This window comes from Thamnophis sirtalis, unplaced genomic scaffold (genome assembly GCF_051295495.1).
Source record: "Thamnophis sirtalis isolate CommonGarterSnake01/CBP01778 unplaced genomic scaffold, rThaSir2_p1.2 scaffold_3, whole genome shotgun sequence".
Taxonomy (NCBI): domain Eukaryota; kingdom Metazoa; phylum Chordata; class Lepidosauria; order Squamata; family Natricidae; genus Thamnophis; species Thamnophis sirtalis.
In genome coordinates this window covers 113,397,078-113,413,036 of record NW_028261383.1, presented here as the reverse complement: position 1 = coordinate 113,413,036, position 15,959 = coordinate 113,397,078, and the positions used below count along the sequence as shown (strand labels likewise).

Genomic DNA, 15,959 nt, shown 5'->3' with positions numbered 1-15,959 from the left:
TCTAATTGCAGTTGTAACTTGAGGATTACCAGTATGGACCCAGCCACTGTGGTTTACGAACCAGTCCTTATGATTTAGTATGATGTATGAATCCAGGAATGATGTGGTGGTAACAAAGTAGATTTGTCATAATCGGAATGTGGCAAGGACCCCCATGGCCAATTCCAGCATAAATTGTAGATGCATATGCAACTGAAAATGCAGTACCGTATATACTCGAGTATAGGCCGACCCGAATATAAGCCGAGGCACCTAATTTCACCACAAAAAACTGGAAAAGTTATTGACCCGAGTATAAGCCTAGGGTGGGAAATGCAGCAGCTACCGGTAAATTTCAAAAATAAAAATAGATACCAATAATGTTTTTGAATATATTTATTTCAAAGAAAAACAGTAAACTAGCGGTGTATTCAATGAAATACTTCACTCACCTCATGATGCTGATGTCCCGCTGTGATGATGATGTCCCGTGCAGCCGCGGGAGCGATGTCCCGCCTCCTATGACACACGGCACAGTGATTCCTATCATTGGATCACTGTACCAGAGGAGGTGGGACATTGCTATGTGGCTACTTGCCATAACAAGGAGGAGGTGGGACATCGTTGCAGAGCGGCAGGAGGGGGAGGAAGGGGAATCCTAAGACAGCCCTGCATTACATTAGAACGTGAGGAGGGGGGATGGTGCGGTGCGCGCTGCACGGCAAACTGACACAGAGGGAGGGGAAACTCACAGGGGCACTGGGCCATTCACGAGTGTCACCCAGCGGCATGGCCCCGCCCCTTTTTCTCCTCCATTTCGGGCAAATTTTTCACTGACTCGAGTATAAGCCGAGGCGGCTTTTTTCAGCCCAAAAAGTGGGCTGAAAAACTAGGCTTATACTCGAGTATATACAGTATGTGGTTTCAAACAATTTCTGTAGTTCCTTGCTGATTCAGTCATATCTAATTTTATCTGAAGCAGGATGAAGCATCAGTAACATATTTAAGAGAATGCAAACATATACGTATATGTTTTACTATATTTTTCTTCGTTCAGTTCCTGGGAAAATAAAAAAACAATCCCAAAACAATTTCATTTTGTACTGTATATATCGATGAAATAACAGACCATGGTAGTAAGTGCAGAATTCTCACTGTGTTTCTAGCTCTATCAATAAAAATGTGCAAATTGGCCCAAGGAAGAACAAAGAAAAATTCACATTTCCAAACAATTTTTACATCTTTTCCATTTTTCACTCTTTGTTTCACATGAATGGGTTTTAAATGGGTTTTAATTCACCTATTTTGATCTTTTCTTCTATAATTTTTAGAGTTTAAGGGACAAAAACCCTTTTAAACCCTTGTTCCTTGCTCCTTTCTAGTGTGAGTAATAATAAATAATAATATTAAAATAAATAAAAATAAAGCAAAGATAATGTTGACAGTAATAGGTGCCTTCAAGGCAATTCCAAAACATCTTGAGCGCCACTTGAAAACCATCAACCTTGACAAAATCATCAGTCAATTGCAAAAGGCAGTTATACTTAGCATAGCTTACATCCTGCAATAATATCTTTATTATTATTTTAAAAAACACCTGGCAAGGTCTTGATAGGTGAACTAAAATGTCAAAACCAGTCTAAACATCTGGCTAACTGTGTGATCAATATTTTATAAAAAAAAATATATGCCACCTGACTCCCAGTGACTCTGGGCAGTTTGCAATTATTAAAACATTTAAAAAATAGAGCAATTAAAAAAAAAACTAAAGGCAGGCGCAACAAGGGGACAACACAGGTAAAGGGGAACAGAAAGAAAGAAAAAGACATCAATCATCCTCTCCAAAAGCCTGGGTGAAGAACTAGATCTTTAAGGCGCTTTGAAATCCCAATAGGATGGGAGCCATTTGAATTTAATGGTGAGCCTAATTCCAGAACGCTGCAGAGAAAGCACACTCCATGATGGCCTGGAATTAACTGATGGAAGCTGGAGTTTTCCAACCGTCCCAGATGAAATCAGTTGGGCAGATTCTAGTTGTTGCCATGCTATGAAAAATCTGGTTTCTTGAACCTTTCACCGACCTGAATCTTTGTGCTATATAGGTAGTCGTCGATTTACAACCACAATAAGCCCAACATTTCCATTGCTAAACAAGACAGTTGTTAAGTGAGTTTTGGTCCATTTTATGATCTTTCTTGCCACAGTTGTTAAGTGAACCACTACAGTTACTCAGTTAGTAACACAGTTGTTAAAAGCTTCCCCATTGACTTTGCTTGTCAGGTGATCACAAAAGGTGATCGCATGGCTCTGGACACACTGCAACCATCATTAATACATGCCAGTTGCCAAGTGTCCGGATTTTGATCACATGATCATGGGGATGCTGCAAGGTTGTGTGGAAAATGGTCCTATGTCACTTTTTTCAGTTCCATTATAACTTCAAATGGTCATTAAACAAATGGTTGTAAGTGGAGGACTACTTGTATATGCCTAACAATATCTATTTATACCTTTATTTGATCACATATATAGATTTTGGGAGAAATGATTCTGAAGTAGCAGGACATATAGGTTCTTGTATTTCTGTCTCTATCTGCTTTATTTGATTCTAACATGTCTTGATGTGTAATATTTAATGAGAAGATAACACTGAGTTTTGTGTCATTTAACCTACTTAGAGGTAAACTTGATGTTACACTTATTAGGTTGCTTTATAAAGAATGACTGCCTACAACCTGTTTATAGATAAATGCTGAAAATATTTGGCACTTGGCAACTGAATGCAATAGATTAGTATATATTAAAACTAATGTGTTAAAATAACATTAAAAGGGAAACATGCAAATTATCTGCATTGGAGGGCTCAAATAACATATGATCTTTATCACCTGTTGATTGCTGTTGGCAATGTTCTTCAAATCTAAAGTGAGAACTTGCTTTCACAAACATGTACCGTAGTTATTCAGGGATATTATGAATAATTAAAACTATTTTTATAACAAAGCAAGGGCAATATTCTGGCTACTTTTGTCACAAAAATGAGGCTTTTAATCAATATGAATGATTCTGAAATAATATATCATCAAAATTACTTCAGATTAACAATTACATTTTTATATTAATTTTATTCAGAAATTGAATCAATTACATCCAGTTGTACCTTCCTTCCTCCCTCCCTCCCTAAAAGCCATTCAATTCAAAATAATTCTAGATGGTATACACTTTGTAGACTTATAATAAAAATAAAGGTGATAACTAAGGAACCAACATACAGTACCTCAATAGTGAACATAATAATATTCAAGGCATACGTATTCTAGCTAAGTCAATGTTTGTAGGAAACAGCCAAGTTTTTAAGATCTATTTAAGGCAGGGGTGTCAAACTCACGGCCCACGGACTGACTGCATCACATGCTGCCCCCCCCCCCCCATTTTAGCAATGTTTGACACCCTTGATTTAAGGAATAGCAGAAAGGGACTCACCATGCTAGATAAGGACATACATACTCAAGACAGAGAAAAGTGGCCTAAAATTTATGTCTGTTACTATAACAATCATTGACATGTATGTAGCTGTACCTGTACACTCTTGTTCCTTCCTAAGACATCTGCTGTCACTAATCTCAAAGAGCAGAGATATTTCATGTTTTTTTTCCAGCAGTTCTTTAGCTTTCCTATATCCTGGATTGTGGTAGTTTACAAATAATTTGGATTGATTTTGAGTGAATGGAAGATTACTCTACATAGCAGTAGACTTATATACCACTTCATAGGCCTTTCAGGCCTCTCTAAGCGGTTTACAGAGAGTCAGCATATTGCCCCCAACAATCTGGGTCCTCATTTTACCCACCTCGGAAGGATGGAAGGCTGAGTCAACCCTGAGCCGGTGAGATTTGAACCGCTGACCTGCTGATCTAGCAGTAGCCTGCAGTGCTGCATTTAACCACTGCGCCACCTTGGCTCAGAGTGTTACTATTGGTTGGGAAAATTTATTCACTGGGTAGAGCCATGTATTTTAATATATGTTCAAGAATTGCTGTCTCCTCAAAGCAGTATACTTGGAGTAGAGCTTGAGGTACTCCTGAATTTGGCTTTGTTCTCTATGCATTATCAAAAGCCTCTGCTGTTTTAGCTGTTTTTTCTAACGTAATAGCTGCCTCTTTACTTGTCAAAATTAAAACTGGAATACAGCATTATTCATTCTATAGTTACCTTTGTTGAAGTTATTGTTATATTTCTAATGTGCTTCTGAACAGTTCAGAAATTTTAATTGAGTCAGAACGCTATGCATATGATTGTGTTTATTTTACACATTTCCCTTCCTGCTTTCAGTCCCAAGATAATTTGTAGAATAAGAAACAGAAATTAAAACAGCGAAACAAGAAAGGTGAAAATAATTGGATTAGTTTAAAAAAAATACATCAGATCAAAAAGATTATAAAACAGATTTAAGATCAGGGAAATTATTTTATTTTGCCACTCTCCTGAAACAGGAGGGAAGCAATTAAACTTTTGGAAGAGTTCCATGAGCATAATACCGAGCAGTTTGATTCCGTATCTCAAGGATACTTTTAGAGGTAAAAGGGAAAGACAACAGGTGATGAATGAAATACATGTAGAAGAAAGCAAGATAAAATTATTCCAAGTGGCTTAGAACTTTCAGGGCAATTACCAGTTTTAATTGTAGGGGTAATAGCTGTTACCTAATCTGAAAACAATGTGAAGGTAGCACAAAAGAGATCAGATATAAATACCATGAAATAAATATGTATTTATCCATACAACGTGGATGAGTTACTTCTGTCCATATTTGAAAGGTTGATGTAAACAATTTTTCAATTTTGTTTCAAAACAATTTTTGAGATACGTTGTATAATGTTATCAAACATTTTACAGCTATTTTATTCTGCAGTTATTATATTTATTTTTTGCTATAAAAATGTACATACTTAGATTCTTGTTTGCATATATAGAGTACATTGGCAGACTCCATATAATTCATTTGTTTTCTAATAGTTCAAGTAGAAGACAATGTTCTAGTAGTTGAAACTTCCACTGAAATGCAGGTGACTTTTCAAAAGACGTGAAACCTTCACAGTATGAGTGTACCAAAATAATTCATAGCAAATGTGTTGCTTGAATTATCTATTTATAGAAAATCCTGAAGATCAGCATAGTTTTGAGACAGTGTGCTAAGAAACTTGGTTCTGTGCTTATGACAAAGGTTTTGATAACTTCCTTATGCTTCTTTCAAGTTGAACTTAATGACTCAGTGGATACATACATCTGTGCAGTTTTCTTGGCAACCGTATATTATTAGTTTGCCATTACCTTCTGCTGGAACATTTTTCAATTTCCCAAGCTAGACCACAACCTTGGTAATTATCAACTTTCTTTTTAAAAATGAAGAGGCCCTTATATACAATTATGAGTGAACTTAATAGTATATAAGAAGTTATATGAACTTAAATGTATTCTTGTATCATACAGTACAATTATATGACAATAAATATGGGCAAATACACTGATATAAATGCTTTTAGGCAAATCCTATTGTTCAAATCTACATTAGTGATTAATATAGGTTTGCCTCAGATTTTTGGATCAGCCCCCTTTCAAATGTTGAATCACATCAGTTCACCAAGGAGGTGGAACAAATAATGTATTTTCCCCCCAAAAAATTGTATTTTATATACTGGTTGTTGTTTTTTAAAGTTATTGATGGTGGTAGAGACAAGTGGTAATAAGAATTTACATTTTGCCATTTTCTTATCTGTAAGATATTCATTCATTAATAAAAAGTAAAAGCCTCATATGATTTAAACAAGAACCCAGCTGTAACTGGTTATTGTAATTACAAGAAGCAAACAAGAAAAAGTTAATCATCTAACAGAGGTGGGGAACTATGGCCCCTTTATGACTTGTCTATTTCAACTCCCAGAATTCCTGAATTCTTCAAGTCCACATGTCATAAAAGGGCCATAGTTCCTAACCCCTGATCTAACATATTAGCCTTGCATAATTTGTAAGGTGTTAACTATTATTACTATAAATATTAATCATAAAACCAGAATGAAAAATGAAGACTAAACTTGTTTGCGGATTAGGAATTTGTTTCCTGGCAGGCTGTCCGTTTGAGTCAAATTTAACCACTGCCTTTTTGTTTTCAAGGTAGGATGTTAATTAATGGAAGGATCTGGTCATATACAATGCTGATGCAAAAATGAAACATATTTAACATATGCGCAGGTTGTAATCCTACAAATATGTGTTGACTGAATGCAAATTATTTTAATAGCTTGATTACAGTTCATGAACCCGTATTCTTGGCTCAATCATGCAATCAAAGTTGATTAGTTTTGCTTCAACTTAAACTGATTACATTATATTTTAGAGCCTTTTCCCATTTAGCTTCTATTCCTGGAATCATCTCCTTTAAATACGGGCTCATCCCTTGAAGTTTTAAAAGCCCCCCCCCCACACACACACATTTTTGCAGGAATTCTAGGAAGCTAGAAAAGCCTTTTTCATTATTCACTATAATTTATAACATTCCCCACACCCCACCACTAGGCGGCAGAACAGTATTGGTCCATGGCTTGTAAGGAGCTGGGCTGTGCAAATTTGGGCTACATCTACACATGCACAGGATCTTGGTTGCATGTGAAACCATCCCCCCCCCTCTTGTCTATGGAAAAATTATCTTCTACAAAACCAGTCCCTGGTGCTTGGGAACTGCTGATTTATAGTATAGATTTCCTATCATTAGGAAATATTTATATTATAATGAATTAGTTTACTATTGTACATAATTTTAATCTACATTTACTGCACTTGTTACAAGCACATACTAAGTATAATTATCATTATTACAACTAAAAAAAAAGGATTTGGAGAAGTTTTAAAGTTTGGGATTATTTGGGTGGATGTTTAGTAAAGGATCCAATGTTTTGAAAGACAAGGAGACAACGGAGCACTTACTACAAATAGCCATGGCCTAGCCAGTGTATTATTATTATTTAGTGCATGATGAGAACATGACAGAAGTAAACATATATATATACAGTCCATATAATTATAAATAAAACTTCTTTGGGGTTATGGCAGTGGCCTTATAACTGGTTGTCCAATTCAGCTATCCAGGTGACCACCTCTGTATTGCTTCATTGTAGATCTTCTAGATCTAGGGAACCAGAGAACACATCATGGGTAATCTTGCACAATATGTTTAATACTTTGCATATCAGCACTACAATCACAACAAGGGGAATCTTTCCATCCCCATTGATAAAGGGCAGAGGCACTTCTTCCAGTAATTCTGTTCAATTTCGACCAGACAACGCCAGGAAGGTCAAAACCAGCCAGCAAATGAGTCTGTCAGATGAAAAGTGGATAGAGGGCCATGATGGTAATCCTATGGCACGTGTGCCAGAGTTAGCACGCAGAACCCTCTCTGCTGACACGTGCACTGTTGTCCCAGCTCAGAACTTCGTTGGATCACTTTCATGAGCTTGTTTCTCTGCAAATAATGAAACAGAAGCTCATGAAAGGAAAAAAATCTCACCGGAGTTGGGATGCCCCGCTTCCTGCCAGCCAGGAAGGCCTCTGCTGCGCATGAGTGGTTGTGTGTGCATGCGCACTGCATGCTCGCATATGTGCAGTTTGGGCACTTGGTGTCCAAAAGGTTTGCCATCCCTGATGTAGGGCTACTCTTAAGTGTTCCAAGTATTCATAAATTCAACGTTTCTTTATAGATACATTTCCTTGCATACAGCTATAAACCTCCCTTTATGACTGTTATACAGTTTTCAATAATAAAAGACCATTTTAGAAAAGATTGGATAGGGGAGTGTAGGTATGACCCGGCTAAAATTGGGAGAAATCAAGGGTGGCCTAATGATTCAAATAAACAGGGCTCTCCAGGCACAATAATTCATTTTCCAGCTGCGTTTTGCACTACCGTCTATATGCTTGAGTTACTCTGAGAGACTTTTGATTAAAAAAAAATACAACCAAAGAATTAGATAAAGGAAGTGGAAAGGTGTTCCAAAAAGATGGGTGGCAACTCCTCTACTAAGGATGTGTAGAATAAAGAACAACTGCTAGATAGTAGCAGCAATATTGAAATGTAGCTCCCAAAATACTGCACTATCCCTCCCCCCCAATCTAGCAGCATCTGATCCACCTGGAGGGGGGAGCCTCTAAACCAGTGTTTCCCAACGAGCGTCCCACGGGCAGCAATTTGATTTTTAATGGGGGCAATTTTGAACCTTGTTTAAACCAAGTTAATGGCCTTTTAGGCTTCCTCCCCATGAGTAGAGTTCACTATTTGAGTAAAGTAAGAATTATATGTCACAGGGAGGAGGGCATCAGAGTTTTAGAGATGCTTAGGTGGGGCATGGCCAAAAAAAGGTTGGGAACCATTGCTCTAAACGGAAGCCAGGCCTCCCTCTCCAAAAGCGAGTGTCCAAAGCAGCCCCGCCCTGTCCTTAGTACAGAAAAGAACTCCCCCCACCCCAAGCCCAGGCTCTGCGAAGCACAGCGCAGGAAAATCATGGGGTCCAGTTTCTTCCTCTGAGTCCTTCCTCCCTTTGCTGCTTTTATCTCTCGTTTTCCTTTCCGAAAAAGGAAAGACGGCGGCGTAGAAAACGCGCGGCTGCCGCTCTTGCAGCTGCGGCAAGCAAGCCGCAAAGCTGGGCAGCGCCTATATAGCCGTGTCTCGGTCAGCTCCCTTCCCCGCAGCCACAATAGTCTCTCCGCCTCGTCCTCGCCCCACCGCTTCCCTCGACTCGACTCCGCTCGCAGCTCCCCCGCCCACGTGACCAGCCCGGCAAGTTGAGCGCTGGGAGGGAACGAGCCAGCGCGGCCGACGCCGCAGCAACAATAAGAGTGAGTGGCACACACTGTACTCGGGTCAGGAGAAGGGAGGGCATTTCTGTGCCGCTCAAGCACTCCGGCCGAAGGTTTGGGAGGCCGTGGAGAGACGAAGCTGCCGCCGCCGCCGCTCCTGCAGCCACTGCAGACAAGCTGCCTGCCCGCCGGAGCAAAAGCTGCTGCTTTGAGTGAAGCTCTCGTAGTCGTCCTTCCTTTGGTCCGCTCGGCCGCCGCTTGTTTGTGGGTGGCTGGACCGCCCCCTTGTGGGGCTCAACGGCTCCCTATACGCCCCGCCGACCAGCGGCGGCGGAGAGGATGGCGGATCGGCTGTAGCTGTAAGAGCGCCCCGGGGAGCAGTCGCTTCCCCTGGAACAACGCGAAAGAGGAGGAAGCCAGTGGAGACTTGGCGGGAAACGAGAGGCGGAGATGGCTAACGAGTCGCTTCAGGTAAGAAGCCAAGGCGAGCTCGCTCCTGCCTGTATCCCGAGCGGAGAGCCGGCACACGGGGATTGTGAGCGGGTGGAGGAAAGGGCCGCCGATCTTGCCTTCTTTGGAGCAGCAACAGATGCGAGCGGCTGCGGGACGCCTTCTTACACCCGGTTCGGACTTCACTCCGTGCCCTTCCCGCTCCTCCTGCCAGCTGGTGGTAGCGGTGGCGACGGGCTGCTGCTGACTATTCCCGCATTGGGGCTGGCACCGCGCGAGCGGCCCGATCCTGGTACTATCCTCCCCCCCCCACTCCCGCGGTTTGCTTATGTTTATCCTTCCGTAACTAGGAGGAAATGGGGGGGGGGCTTAAGGATACAAGGACTTAGACTCGAATTGCTGCTTGGTAGTGTCGTGAGGGTGTCTCTGTTCGGTAAACATGAACATTTTGTTTTATTGATAAGGGAAACTGGTTAGCAGCATCTTTTGCTCCTGGAAGCCCATTAACAGATACATAATATCAGTGGGTATGGCTGTACATGTCCCTTCTGGCTTGGGTGGAAGACAGACCCGAGACTGCGTACAAGATAAAGTCAACTTACTGAATGTGTGCCTTCTACCTCTGGCCCTCTGTCACTACATCTCTCAAGAGGGACAGAAACAAGCCAGGTTTTAGATGGGATGGTAGCTAATTAAAGACTTCATTTCTTTTGATCTGTTGAAGTAGGTATTTCACAGGCGAGTAATCACGTTTGCCAGGTTTGTTGACTTGACTAACTTATTTTGGATGGTTAAAAGAAAAAGAGACAAAGAAAAATACATTGGAAAGGAGTCTCCAGCTGGAAGACCAAGCAGGTTCCCTGTAAGTTAGAACATGTATAAAGATCGGCCTATAACACTTAGACTAATATACCTCTTTACAGTACTTTACAGTGCTCTCTAAGCAGTTTTACAGAGTCAGCATATTGCCCCCAACTTGGGTCCTCAGCCTTTGGAAGGCTGAGTCAACCTTGTGCCTGGTGGGATCTGAACTGCCAAATTGCAGGCAGCTGGCAGGCAGCAGAAATAGCCTGCAGTACTGCACTCTAGCCACTGCACCACTAAGGCTCCCAATCCATTTTTTTTCCCAGTGGCTGGGGGGAAAGGATGTCCATCTGCTCAGGAAGACGAACTTGAGGCTGTGGCAGAAACATTGATCCAATGTATGACTTTGTGAAAAAGTGAATTCCACTATGTGTTAAGGCTCATTGGGAAAGGAATTGAAAACATCACTGCCAAATGCTGCAATGTCTTAATCTACTCCTGTCAATGTGACCATACTTGGAATGCCATTTATATTTCTGGTCCTGACATTTCAGGAGGGTATTATGGAATTAGAGCAGTCGAAAGGTTCAGTGAATTAACGCCAATGAAAAGAAGCTACACCATTTTAGATTTCAAGCAAGAAGAGGCTTTTGACAGAACATATGAAGTTAGACACAGTATAAAAAGATTAAATAGGGATTTTTGTTGTTCTCCTAATATTAGAATTCTTCCCACCCCAAAGCTGAATACTTTGAGATTTAGACAGAAAAAAGTCGCTCGAAGAAGTGTGCAGTTAAACTACAGAATTCTCTACCACAAACCATGGGAGAGTTCCCAGTTTGAAAAAACTTAAAAAAATTTTTTAAACAATTCCATGGATAATGATGATGATTGTGTATTATGAGGCCCTATGTCTCTATCAGTATCAGTTGGTAGAAACATCAATTGGAAGGTGCTAATGCAATCCTGCTTGTGGATTTCCCATTAGTATGGGCCTGATGGGTTGAGTGGGCACATCAGAATGCTTGATTGGAAGGGCTTTGACCTGATTCAGCCTGGCTATTCTTACCTGCTTCTGAGTCTGAATCAGCGCCGTCTTGGAAATTCTATTCCTTCTTCCTTTGTGTGTCCCAGAATGAGACCTTCCTTTAACTTCAGAAGGATGTTTCCACTTTAGGGCAGGCAAAGTAAATGAAATGGAATATAATTTCTCTTGATTTTTGCTAGGATATGATACATTTCCTTTCCTCTTTACATATATCATGTTTTCCCCAAAATAAGACAGGGTCTTATTTTCTTTTGACTCCCAAAATAAGCAGCCTTATTTTTGGGGAGGTCTTATTTTCTTTCTTTCTTTTTCTTTATTTCTTTGAGGTGCAGGAGGCAGTGAGCATGGTCACCTTATGGTGACCTGTTGCTGTGTTGCAATATTTTTGGTGGAGGGCTTATTTTTAGCACATGCTAACAGGGTAGTTTTATTTTCTTTCTCCCTTGTACTATGATTGTTGCCATTAGTTTAAGTTTTTCTTTCCTGTCATAAATCTGTTTTCATTTGTTTGGAATTATTTTTTCTTTCTGTGGTATCTAGGGAGTTCTCTTGAAAAAGGAGTTTAAAGTGCTGATGTAAGATTTTTAATCAGGGAGACATGCACAGACCATTTCCTGCAATAAAGCATTTGCTAGGCAAATTTCATTTAGGCAATGTTATGTGGAATGGGCCTGCAGTGGGGTTTTAAGGATTCAGCATATAAGGCTACCTGTTGATTGGAATATTAAAGACTTTCTGGAACTGCTGGATAGAGATTTCTGCTTTGTGGCCAAGTTTTTTTGGCCATTAGTCTGCTTTGGAAAGAATGGGCATCTGACAGTCCTTTTCTTTACAGTAAACTGCAAGATAAGAATTATAGCTGGTATATGATTTGTTGCTTGCTTGTTTAAATGATCATTGCCAGCTTAAAAATCGATGTGCTAAAACCAATCTTACTTGTCTGTAGAGCTAACAACATTTCAATTATTAAAGATATGGTGCTGATTATCAAATCCATTACTGTCAGCCCTTACCTTGTACTGTCAACAGTCTATTGAGCTAAAAGGGACAAAACATCAGATTAAGCTTTATCCTGACATTGCATTTTATATTGTTTAGCTTGGATGTTTGAAATGAAGAACAATATTTTTAGACAAAATGCTTCAAAATATTGTAAAAATGACAAATACAAAACAAAGAGCAAGAGAACAGTTTGCTTTGAGCTGTGAACTGAATTTCAATCTCTTCAGATTATGAATATATGCAAGGGTACATGAGAATGTGCTAAATTGAAGGCATTAAATGCATGCATTAATATCTGTTGTTTTTTTAGAAAAAGAAAAATAGCCTTAGAATTGGGCAGTTGGCTGCAAAGGAATAGAAAGAGAGCAGAAGTATTTAAAGGAAGGTTTATAAAGTTCTTTAAACTTCAAATTTACTTTTACTTTCTGAATGACAGTACAGCTTTTCAATAAAGGTTTAAATGTTTTTATACCTTTATTGTCTGAAACCTTTATTATTAAGGTTAGATCTTTGAAAAGCAGACTTTAAATATGTTGACTAAATTAAAAAATGTGATGTAAAATCTTGATATTTTATTAGTGAGACTGGGAAAAGCAAGCACTCACATTTCTTACCTCCAGATTGTGATATTTAAGGTTTGTTTTTCATTTGGAAAAATAGCCATTTAGTCATGAAGATGTGTAACATTTAGTTTAGATCTTTGCCTTTAAATGAGACAAATAGAAAAAGGACAGTTCCTTTTTCACAGTTTGATACCAGCGCCTTCTAGACTTGAAAGTAAAACATGTGGAAACCTAATGCAAACTTTATTATGTGGCAATTTTTTCCATTGTTCAGTTGGATAAAGTACTATTTCTTTCCTATAGATAGTTTGTCCAAACATTTTTAATGAAATGATTGTGTTCACACGATGCATTTACCAATGACTTATTGAAACACATAGTTTACTTAGTTAACCCTATTTTCTATATTTGTATGATGTAATGGAACCATCAGCTAACCATATCAGTTGGGTTCACATGACAAATCAGGGTAAAATATGATTGGTTACTTTATGATTCAGAATATCATGTAGAGCCAATCTATTGTAAAGCATTATAGGTAAGATGTTACTATATTAGTTTTTAACTAAGAATAAAATCAAGGTGTTTTTTTTGCAGATTCATCTTTTTTCCTTCTTTTCTTAATGTAATGCATAACGCCAGGCTTAGACAAATGCTGAAGAATAGAGGCTTAATATTTTTAAGGTATATGTGCAATAATTTAGAATTGCTTAACTTTAATTATAGAAATGTATATACAAATGTTTAACAGTAGATCAATATATAGTTTAACAACAAGCCAGCAAGACATAAGACTAAATTCACAAATCAGAGTAAATGTGATAAAGTTGTAACTGGTCTGACTGAAGTTGTGACTAGTCTGTGAAAAAGTCAAAATAGAGAAGCAGAAGCTTCTGGATTTTTTTAAAAAAAATAGAACCTATATTTGCTTTATTATCCAAATTCGAGGAAGTTCTTCTGATTGACGCCCTCATGTGTTAAGTTGGGAGACTTTGAATATCAGGTTTTGACTAATAGCTAAAAATCATGTCTTCTAATAGCCAGTTAAGGTATATATGGATAAAATGTATCTATCAAACACAGAGGCAATGTATAATATTAAAAATAGGAAATCAAAATAATTTTTAAAAGTAGCAGCATTGGTCCCAAAAGGAAATTCACTATCCACCCGAATCTAAGACGTGGAGGAAAAACTGGTTTCAAAGACTTATTAAAAATAAGCAAGGTAGGGTGATATGGATTTCTTCAGGAATGCTGTTCCAGAAAGTAAACTTTCTAGATGATCATTAGATGACCTTGCTTAATTGATGAACCCAAAGCATGCCAATTTTGTCCAATCATACAATGTCAAAATGATTGGAAACAGGCTATCCCTCAGATAGCCAGACTCTAAGTCTTGAAGGATATTTGTAAATGGTAACCAGCACATTGAATTGCACTTATAAGCTAACTGGCAACCAATGCATTTCATGGAATAGGGCACTAATGGCTAAATCTTTGTTGTTGTTGCATGCTGAAAGCGTATGCATGTGCAACAACGCGCTAGCGCGCCTGCACTGATAATGCAATGTGTGTGCACACTCCCTGCACCCCCGCACATGTGCGTGCGACCACCCCTGAACTCCCCCATGCACCCTGCCTCCCCCCTGCCCATTTTTGGCTTCCAGGTTGGTGCAGGAGCCTTCCAGTCCCAAAGCCACCTGCACCAACCTGGAAGCCAAAACGGGACCCAAAATGCAATGTGAGCCCCATGCATGCACCCCTCCCCCCCGCGTATGCAGCAGAGACCCGAAGACCAGGTGGCCGGTGGGAGGCATGTGCGCATGTGCAGTGGAGCTGGACTGGGGCAACAGCTGGCATGCCCGCAAAGAGGGCTCTGTGTGCCACCTGTGACACGCGTTCCATAGGCTCGCCATCACAGGAATAGGGTATTACCTGGGCATATATAGTGGCATACTATTACTGTTTGCATTGCTACATTCTGGAATGATTATAGATTCCAGGTGGTCTTCAAGGGCAGCCCCTTGTAGAGCAAATTGTTAGTGCCCAAACATGAAGTAACTAGGGTTACTAACCATCTGGAGAGCCTCCCCAATCTAGAAGTGAGGGCAACTGGTGAAGCAGAAGAATCTGTGCAAAGACCTTCCTTCCCTTAAAGATAAGGATCTGACAATCCAGGAAAATTCCTAAGCTACTGACACATCTCAAATGGGGAAATACTACCTTATCTAGGACTAAAGATGAAAATTTCTGGGACAAGAGCTCAAAGTATCCTCAGCCTCTCTCAGTTTTGCTGGGGTTGAATTTAAGTCTCTTCTGAATCATTCAGCGCTCTGAATCTCCAGATTCCAGCATCACTAGGATGGCCTGGAATTAAGATATAAAACCGGTATCATCAGCATATTATTGATATTTGATTCAAATTATTCTATTTAATTTCTACATTAAACTATTGGGCAAGGCCATCTAAGTGGTGACAATATTGATGCTTGAGGCACCCCACAGGTTAAGAGCCTTTGATGTCTCCTCCACTATCAATATCATTTGAGTCCATCCACATAGAAAAGAGCAGCACTACCATGGAACAGTTCCCACTTTCACCCCTACTCCCAATAGGCAATCCAGAAGGATGCCATAAATCAATAGTATCAAAAATCCCTAAAGTATCAAGGAGAACCAAGACAACAACACTAACCTATCCTAGTTCTGCCAGAAGTGTTTCACAACAAGAATCAATGCTGCCTCTGTATTGTGTCCCAGCCTGAAACTAACTGAAAAAGGTCCATACCATCTGTCTCCATCACGGCTGCCTGGAGTAGCAGTTGAATTGCCTTCTGAACAACCTTTCCCATAAAGTCTGATATAAAATGAATAGGCAGAAGTTCCATGTATCTGGATTTCTTTAACAATTTCATCAAATGCTAAATAAGTTTTAAGAGAGAGCATTAATTAATTTGTTTTCTTGAGTCTTACCTTTTGAATAGAATTAGTGTGTCAATACTGATCTGTAATGTACAGATTGCGCAGTTGTGCAGCAGATGCAAAGAACTATATATCTCACAGTGGGACGAACTGCATTCATTTTTCATTTTTTATGCAGTATTCTCATGGTAGGGGAATAATTTTACCTAAATATTTGTATTGATTTTATGGCCAGCAAAATTTGACAGAGGTAGTTTACATTTCTATCCATTACAATAATATCTATAACATGATGGTAAAATTCATGAATGTGAATATGCTCTTTGCACAGAGCCATAAGA

At 39.5% G+C, this 15,959-nt stretch overlaps 1 protein-coding gene across 1 annotated transcript in view; it reads left to right on the top strand.

Moving 5' to 3' along the window:
• The first annotated feature begins 8,809 nt into the window (after nucleotides 1-8,809).
• Nucleotides 8,810-15,959, top strand: part of PKN1 (protein kinase N1) — a 79,660-nt gene continuing 72,510 nt past the window's right edge. Inside the window, exon 1 of the mRNA XM_087709731.1 lies at nucleotides 8,810-9,300. Coding sequence (XP_087565857.1) covers nucleotides 9,280-9,300 — 21 coding nt within the window. The 5' untranslated portion in view covers nucleotides 8,810-9,279. The remainder of the gene's footprint in view (nucleotides 9,301-15,959) is intronic.